A 9681-nucleotide genomic window follows, 5' to 3' on the forward strand; every position below is an offset into this window, starting at 1 on the left:
ACAGTTCTCCGGGGACTTACCCAAGTCCTTTCCTGTACTTATGAGCATTAACTCATGTAATTGCTTTCCAGACCAATGAGCATTGGTAGTTTATCCAGATAACTGCTTTACTGCTAATTGAAGATACATTCCTTTATATCTCTAGTACTCTTGTTTTCATTTGTTTTGAAACAAAGGTTTCCTTGATGAGCATTTCCTTTTATATTAAGATAAAAGGAGAAGAGGCTTTCTTATCAGAGATGCTGAGCAACCATGGTTTTAAGCATACCCATACGAATAAACATACACTTGTAACATCTCAATGAACCCAAACATGCATACCTTTACAACAACAACCAGTTTCGAAAATGAACATGGATAACCATCCTTTATACCACCCAACACGTGCAACATAGCACAAGATGAACATGGTTGGAACATTATTTTAACAGTAATATCCTACCTATCATACACCATATTATATTACCAAGTTACCGCCTTACCTCTAATTTACAGAAAGTTTCCAAAGGGTTCAATGCCAAGCAATGACCAAAAGAGCTCCCTTCAAAGTCCTTTACCCCACTTTGCTTCACTCCCACCCACGTTTCAAGTGCACAAGGCAGTGTGGTGGCTCAACACTCTCACAAAATGCTTTAGTTGGTGAAAAATAGAGTATTTTGTCTCCTTCTCTCACGGTTTCTTTTCTTTAGTGTATACCCCTCCCTAGGTCTTCTTAACACAACTTAAATATTAACTACACTAGTTAAAAAATTGTTTTTAAACTCGCGTTATAGGCACCGGTTTAGGTGAAACCGAAGCCTATCAAAATGCGGTGACATTTTTGTAGTTTAAGCGAACTTATACGTCTCGGTTCAAAATACCTCAAAGCATATAAGTCACATTACCTCGGTTCAAGCAACGACCGAAGCCTAAAAGCCCACATGTCCCCTGACAATCTTTGAAATTTGAATTCTGTGCAGAGCCTATGGCTTCGGTTCGTTCAGAACCAGTACGAAATAGTGTTTATGCCTCGGTTTAAACGGAAACCGAGGTATATAGTCATTATATTTTTTTTTTCATTTTTTTCTGTGGACTATATGCCTCGGTCAGGTGTAGAACCGAGACCTATATGCATGTATTGTTTCGGGCGAGTAGAGAACCGAGTCATATGTGCACGTATCTTAACCAAAAAAACGTAACCTTTCATTTCCTTCTTCCTCCAGATCTAACTCCCACCCTCGCTCCCTCGCTCTCCCTCCTTTCCTTCTTCCTCCAGATCTGACTCCCTCCCTCCCACTCCCTCCATCGCTTTCTCGCGTCGTCCAGTCTTGTTCTCGACCATTCCACTGGCGGCATCATCTACTCCGATTGCGGCCTCGTCTCCGACCGCTCCACCGCCGACATCGCCTTCTCCGACTGCGGCCTCGTCCTAGACCACTCCACCGGGGACATCCTCTGCTCCGAGTGCGGCCTCGTCCTCGAGTCCCACTCCATGGACGAGATCTCCGACGGGCGACAACGACCCCAAAGTCCTTGAGTCTAGATCCCGTCGCGACGATGACGGTCACGGCACCCACACAGCCAGCACAGCCGCGAGATTGGTGGTTTCCCGCGAGATTGGTGGTTTCCGGCGAGAGAGAAACGATGGTGGACACGGCGACGGCGAGGACGCGGCGACAGCGAGGACGTGGTGGCAGCCACAATTCCTCGATCTCCCTCACCATCTCTGTTTTCTCTCCTACCGTTTGAGTTTCTGTGATTTGATTTTGGTTTCTTCGATTTGAGTTTGGCTTCTGCGATTTGAGTTTGGTTGTTGCAATTTGAGTTTCGTTTCTCCGATTTTTTAGTTTCTGGGTTCTGTGTGCAGGTTGGGGTGGAGAAGATTGAATCATGGAGGCACGATTTGGGTTTTGGGTTGCTATTATGGTGGTTCTGGGTTGTTGTTCTGGTGAAGAAAAAGAAGTGCCAAAACCACGTTTCTGTTGCTTTGATTTTTTCTTCTTGCAGTTGCATTTTTGTGAATCTCGGTCACCAAATCCTCCTGCTTGAACTGAACTGGGTTACCTAAATTTAAAAAAAAAAGTGTTACGGCCTCGGTTATCTAAAATTCGGGGCATAATCTTACCACTTTTGTCTTGGTTCATGACCGAGGCATAAAATCTACATTTTTTTACCTCGTCTGGTTATGCACCGGTTACAGAACCGGTGCTTATAACCAATTTTAACCGGTGCTATATCCTCCTCCTGTACTAGTGCTAACGCTACTATCTATCCAAGCTTACCTCATCCACTTACTTTACCCGAAAATCCCATGGTAAAACTAACCTTGGGTCTCATTTTTCTTAACTCCCTATTCTCTCCAATAAAACCAAACTTTAATGGGTGTAAATGTGTTTTTAAAGAGTATTAAAGGTGCCTATAACGGTGGTTATGCAGAACATGACAACAACAAAGGTACAAGAGTCTCAAAAGTCACGGTCAAGGCTATAATAATTCCCCAAAGAACTTACGAACTATTTTTTTTCTCTAAACCATGCAAAGTCAAATGAACTAAAACTTTGGAAAGTGTTTCTAGTGTAATGGGACAAAGATGACGCATGTGTGATGTTCCTGTCTCCGCCGAATGTTTGCTCCACTCCTTGCTATGTGTGACCGATGGTGTGTAAGGGTGACTTACAGAATACACTCCGGCATTCAAGTCAGAATTTTTCTCTAGAGATTTAAAGTAATTCAATGATAAATAAGATGAGTTTACCTCGACATTAAACCTCTATTTATAGAGTTTATAAAAATCTGACTAATTAATTTACCTCTTAATAATCATTAATGCAAACCTTAACCACTCAACAGTATTTGTTGCACCATTAATTGCGCTTTAACTCCGCTTAATTGTTGTCAGGATCGGGCGACTATGAGGCTCTTTTCTGTACGTCGACCGCTCAGTTCTTTCAAGGCAATTGTCACCATACTTGATCTCGACTGGTTATAAGCCCACAATAACAAAAAGCCTTAAACACTCTCTGTCGCAATTCTCGTGAACCATGCAAAGATGAAATAAACAAAGGATAATGATATTTCAATTCCAAAAATTTTCAAATTTTTAACTTTGACACGTGTTGGCATCTCATTGATCGATCTAGACAAGTCAAAAAAATGAAAATGACGTGGAAATAGGAAGCATTTGAGGTTCAGATAGTTTTAATCTTCGCGGGGTTCTTTTTTGGGATTCAAAGATTTGATTTCTCAATTGCAAGAGACAGCCTCCTACCACCTACAAACCTCCCTTCACCGAACCTGTCTTAGTCGCTGTTCGGGCCAAACGTATCTTTGTTTTGAAGCACCGTTGAGCGCCGAAACCACCATTGACGTGGATTTTGAAGCTTTCCGCTCTTCGTTGGTGAAAACCACCATTGAAAACGAAAAAGCACAGTTTGTAAGTTTCCGTAGTTTGTTTTGATTTTCCTTTCTTGATGTTGTTCGGTTATTTTCACTTGTTTTAAATATTTGAAATTTCGTCACGATTTTTTCTTTAAAAAGTACTTTAGAGGGTAGAAGAAAAAAAATATTTAAATTGCTTTAGACATCAATTCTTAAACGATGTGAGACTATTGAAAATGGTAGAAATATAAACGATGTGAGACTATTAGATATAAGACACCGAAAGTTAGAGATTCCACATTTATAGAAATATATAATAAAAATACAATATATTGTAATAAGGTTTGATCGCCATATAATAATATCAATCTATTGGACCACTTACATTTACTAAGACTTCACTAAAACTATTGACACGAGGGGATATATTGAAAATCCTATGATTTAAAAGATATAGAGTATGTAATAAGGATAATTATGGGTAGGATATTACACACATCATTTGGCTTTTCTTGGTAAACAAAATACATGTGCTTAACTTTGTTTCATTTTTGCTCTTTCTAAAGACCTAGCGCGAAAGGATGGTTAAACAATATCTCTGCGAGAGTATCGAGATTGAAATAGGATCGAAACCTTTTTTAGGTGATTCTTAATATAACTAGCCATCAGTATTAGCAAATGCATGCATAGAGCATGCCAATGGAATTGTTCACTAAAATGACATAGAAAAGAAGATTCGTACTTTCATTACGGCCACAAGTTTATGATGAAAATGGAACTTAATTATAACATTTTTTTCTTCAAAAAGCAAGTTTGAGAATCACCAAAAAATTTAGAAGTTTGAATGGCTGAACATACAATACTCCTTTAGAAAACTAATGACAGAAAGACGGTGGATATTTAACAACGGATTACATTGAAAAGGGAAACCAGCACAATTGATATCCCACATCCCCTCGTCATTGCTGCAGAAACACATTATTGCAAAGGCATTGATGGATATGATTATTTTGATTTGGTGTAGAAATGAATACCAACTGCCAAACCCAAGATAAGCAAGGGAACTAGAAACTGGAGGATCCTGATGATGAACTCTGGTGTCTTGTCCTGGTTATACTTAGGTTGGTTGGGAGGAGTGTACGCCACCTTGCTGGGGATGGATGATGTATCAATGTCTCCAACATAGAACTCATCCATCATGGCTACGGCACTGGTGCTGTGACCAATATCATCAAAATCATTACTTGCATCCTTCCCTGCAAAACAAGTGTCATTTGGATATAAGCCATTTGCAGAAATCTCCCCTCACTGCGATCATGAGGAATGATGAATAATTAAATGCATTAAGAGACAAGGTTTGATACCTGTGGAAGACAAGAGGACATCATCACCACCAGGGTGGTCCTCCAAGAACTTCGTCACATTATAAACCTGTTTCACAAAGATATGGTGAAGGAGAGCAACAATGGCCACTAAAACATAAGATTCGTAATCAACTAGCACATATTACATGGAAAGCTTTTAGATCTAATTCCATCCACCAATGCCCAGTTGGATAAGCTTTTTAATAAACACTTTGAGTTAGAAAAAAATTATAGTAAATCATAATTTTTCTTTTTAGATCGGTAATGCTAGTTGTTAGTCTTTGCCTATCAGGAGAGTTGAACCCAGAACCTCTCTCACCTTTCTTTCCAAACCCACCAAAACCAACCTTGTAATTCCTAAGTGTTAGTGAAAGAGTTGAACCCATAGCTCTCCTACCCTCCCTTCCACTTTTATCATTAAGTCAACCTTATAACCTTATATTAAATCATAAAATGAATAGAATTTATCTCAAGTAGAAGTTACAATAATTTGAGCACCTTAACTTTCAAATACTATGTTAGGAATCCCATTTTGAGTAGTAGGATATAAGCTACTTGATGTGATGAGATACTTCAACTGTGAAGTTCTCGCACCTAATGGATTAGTGGGTTAAGCTCTCCTTTTGTACTTAAGTGCTAACAATTGATATTTTTGTTGAGAGTGTCTATGGAGTGGAAAACTTCCCTGGATATCAGCCCTTAAAAGGAATCTTAAAATGTTAGGTAGGAGTCTCATATACAAGATAAGCTACTTGTCCGATACTAAAACTTTAGTATTCTTTTAGATTAAACTTGGTTTTAACATATGAAAAGTGTGATTTATTTGACCTCTCTTTTCTTCTTCCAAGTACTTGTAGAGAACTTGATATAATCTGAACTTAAATCTCTACCCTAACAAGTTTACAAATGACGCAATTTCATTCTGACTATTTTCTTAAACCTAACAGGCACATGACTCAGTACTCCCTAGCATCACAAAATTATTAGAAATTTTTATGATCTACGAGAATGTGGAATTGAATCCAAATCATTCCTAGATATTATTACTGTGTATTTCAATGGACAAAGACAGTAAAAATGGATATAAGGAAACATGCACAAAGACAATGTCAGTAAAACTCAATAAAAATTCCAAAGCTTTTTCTCGGTGTAGGATGGACAGAATGCAAAACTTACAAAAAACATGAAGGAATTTTCTTATTTCCAGAGTTTACAAGTCAACCACGAAGGAATAAAAGCCGAGATGAACTTTCATACTATTTCAAAACAACTTTATACTCACAAACATAGCCTTAAAGAAACACAACATGGCATAAGTAACCTACTATCTAATTACGAATGACACTCCATTTGCCAGATATTCCATCCAAATTCAGTTCATTTTCAGAATAATGGTTAATGGTAATTTTAGATCCTCGAAAATTACCGGATCTTGGTTTTACGTTTACTCCCTTACTTTAAAACCAATAGTTTTTGTCCTTGTATTTTTTTAAAACTACAAACTACAGTCACTAGAGCTATCACTTTTTTCCCTGTACAACCAATGTTTCAAAAATTAGGGAACTAAAACCAAAATTTAGAGATTGGACTAAAAGCACCATTAATCATAACAAAAAACTCCCAACAATCCACCATCCAATCATGATCCAGAACAAGAAATGCACAACCTGAATATGTAGTGAAATACCAACAGAATTTCAGAAACTGAACTTCAAGAACACAAGTATATCCTTAAGAAAATTAATGTCATCAATCACTACCAGAGTCAGAGAGAATTTATAGGTTTCTTATCAGAGTCAGATACAATTTATATAGTGAAATACCAACAGAATTTCAGAAACTGAACTTCAAAAACACAAGTATATCCTTAAGACAGTTAACCTCATCAATCACTACCAGAGTCAGATACAATTAATAGGTTTCTTACAGCTTAGAAACGAATAATTATTAAAAAAAAAATTACACGAAACACTTTACATGCTTCAAATCGAAACAAATCTCAGCCCTTTGAGAGATCTAACACATCCTAGTCCTCCAGTTAGTTTGGACAAATAAAAGATAGCTGGAAAAGTAAATGTTTGAAACAGCATCAGCCAACCCAACAGAATCTAAAATCGAAACCCACAAAGCAGAAGGCAAAATACCTTGCCATGAATGACAAGCCAACAATCTTTGGCATTATTGTGCTGAGAAACCTCAGCTAAAGTGAAGACCTTGTTGCTCTCCCCTCCCATTGTTGAGCAGAAAATAGCAGCTCTCGATGTTAATTCTCTCAGCAAATCCTAAAGGTAGAGTTGAGAGGATTTGAATAAGAGGTAGTTGGTGAGAAGTGAATTGAAAAACGTGGTTGGTGAGAAATGAATTGTAAAATGTTGTTGGTTGGTTGGCACACGATAGTAATGGGTTGGTGAGGTGGAAGGTTTTTTCAAACCAACCAAACCCAGACACTTTTCAATACTGTGGTCGAAAAAAAATTAGGTAAACTTTGTTGAATTATAAAAACATTCTAAGTCAATTTGGGTCAAATTTGCTTATATAAATTGTGAATTTTACATTAGAATTTTATTTTCTATTTTCACAGTGATCTTTAAAGCAAATAAAAAACGGTCTTTTAAGCACTTATTTTTAATCCTTCAAATTTATAGTATGTCTTCGAAATTGTTTTTCCAAACAAACTCATTAAAAAAACTAAAAACAACTCCAATATTTTATTTACTCAAATAAACTCGTTTAATGTTTACAGCAAAAATTCTGAACCATGAATAATGTCCCGATATAGAAAGATAGGTTGGAACTCGGTTGTTAGAAAGTAGTATTCAAACACATTTTTCATTCTTTTTCAAAAAAAAAATAGTAAAAATTAGAAAAAATAATGACGTACATGTAATATGATTTTCTTTTAGAGTTTTTAAATAATATAATAAATAAAAATAATATAAAAAACATTAAAATTATTTAAAATAAACAAAATATTATTGTTTTTGGTTTTGAATAATAAATTGTTTATGATTATTTAATAAAAAAAATCTATAAATATTTAGTAAAATAGACAAAAGAGAGGGAAAGAGAAATCATGTTACATTATGAATTACGGTGTATGTTTTTATTAAATAATTAAAAAAAATTATTGTGAAACAAGCAATGTAATTTGAAAACTTTATTGATGTGTATGGATAGTTTGATATTTAAATGATACATTTACATTTTTAATTCATTGAAATAATAACGTTAAAATAAAATAATTTAAAATCTATTAAATAATAATTCATGATGAAATATTGTAGAGAGTTTTAAATAATGAAATTAATTAAAAAAATTTAAATAATTAATAAAATCATTGCATGTATGAAACTAATTAATAGAATATGAAAATAAATATACTACACCAAAATGGAACTTTTATAAGAAAGAATAATATAATTAAACAAATTTAAGATAATATAATTATATATTTATATATATTGGATTATCTACTAAATAAATATTTAGGTGTTATGAAACTAATATCGTCATATTTAAAATAATTTTTAAGCAATACAACGGGTAATAAATTTAATTGTGATAGATATAATTTAATGGTAACAAATATATGTATTTGATGTTTTTTTTTCATTTTGGTTGTTTTTATGGGTTGTTGGACACCTACATAAAAAAGTATCATAGATTTCAATTATGCATTGTTATTTGGATAAGTGGTTGAGGAAGTGTTAGCTTGGTTATGAAAATTCTCATAGTAAGGTAATTACCTATAGGTACATGTGTTCTAATATTTGCTGCATATAAATTTGATATGAAATTATGAAAACGCAAATGATTGTGGCTTATATCATCCATAGTAAACTGTGGTGGAGGTGTCATATATCATTCCATGTAATTAATCACGTATGTGGTGCAGGGTCCTGTATGGAATTACCCATTTCTCATAAGTTTTTTGCATCATTTCGATTTTCTGTAACTTACCCAAATTTTTCGATAAGGAAGGTACCTTTTAGACCAGACAGAACTGTAACTCGACTCCGTCAAATTGGTGTCATTTAAAACACTTAAAAAAAATGGTGCATTATTGAAGGCTTGGGTCAATGTTGACCTCTCTGGTCACCTGGTGGAAAATAGGAAAAAGCAAAAAGGAAACAACAAGAAGAAAAATGGTTGAATTGGGTTTTAAAAATTTTATTTGTTTTCTACTTTTAACCATTTGTGTGAGAGTAATCAAATTATATAAGAGTATGTAACTTGTTTAACAAAAGAGATTTTTCCAAGTTTAGTTGTTTGTTTTATCCTTTCCTCTCCAATTAGCTAAGCAATTGTAACATGAAATATGAAAGGTTAAAGGAAAAAGGGATATTCATACTTTTATACTTATTTGTCTTATCACATAAATTATGTTAAATTACTAATAAAAAAAATATTTAACGTTTGTTATTTTGGATATTTAACATCGGTTGAAAATTCAACATTATAGTGAGAGACATCAAATTAACGTTTGTTGTCTTTCAACAGACGTCAATTAACGTCTATTACATACATTAATTAACATATGTTACAAGGACAACAGACGTAAATTTGTAACGTATTTTAAAAAATCATTAATATTTTTCTCTACTGAAATCATAAAAAACCAATATACAAATCAAGAATATACCATAACAATTTCTCGAATTTTCTATGAAGGTATGAGTATTTCAAGCATAGCGGTAAAGTATTGAAAAATTAGTGAAAAATACTAAGAAAATAGAAAACATACCTTAAACGATGAATTGTTGAAAATTCCATAACCTTAATCCCCTTCGAGAATTGGCCAACACGCGCGTCGCTCTATTTCCAACAACTTTTGTTTTGAGAGCATCTTCATTCGACATCCGTAACAAAAGTTATGATCATTTGAAGTTTTTCACCACCAAATCTTCACAACATTGAACCAGTAACCAATATCTCATAGTTGAAAACTTTATATTTAGAT

General features: G+C 34.6%; 1 protein-coding gene across 1 annotated transcript; it reads right to left on the minus strand.

Moving 5' to 3' along the window:
- Window positions 1–4082: 4082 nt before the first annotated feature.
- LOC108346230 (cytochrome b5, seed isoform) lies at window positions 4083–7177 on the minus strand. The gene is made up of 3 exons (XM_017585247.2): window positions 6866–7177; window positions 4722–4788; window positions 4083–4613 (listed from the first exon to the last, which is right to left on the minus strand). Exons 1-3 carry the CDS (start codon window positions 6953–6955, stop codon window positions 4363–4365), a joined length of 408 nt encoding a protein of 135 aa, XP_017440736.1. The 5' UTR covers window positions 6956–7177; the 3' UTR covers window positions 4083–4362.
- Window positions 7178–9681: the final 2504 nt, after the last annotated feature.

This window comes from Vigna angularis, chromosome 9 (assembly GCF_016808095.1).
Source record: "Vigna angularis cultivar LongXiaoDou No.4 chromosome 9, ASM1680809v1, whole genome shotgun sequence".
NCBI classification, from domain to species: domain Eukaryota; kingdom Viridiplantae; phylum Streptophyta; class Magnoliopsida; order Fabales; family Fabaceae; genus Vigna; species Vigna angularis.

Excerpts from the sequence above, each read along its gene's own strand:
- LOC108346230 (XM_017585247.2), bottom strand. The coding sequence starts at position 6,955 with ATGGGAGGGGAGAGCAACAAGGTCTTCACTTTAGCTGAGGTTTCTCAG. Across the intron at positions 4,789-6,865 it reads GGCTTGTCATTCATGGCAAG|GTTTATAATGTGACGAAGTT; the intron begins GTATTTTGCCTT and ends TTTGTGAAACAG. Across the intron at positions 4,614-4,721 it reads TGTCCTCTTGTCTTCCACAG|GGAAGGATGCAAGTAATGAT; the intron begins GTATCAAACCTT and ends CTTGTTTTGCAG.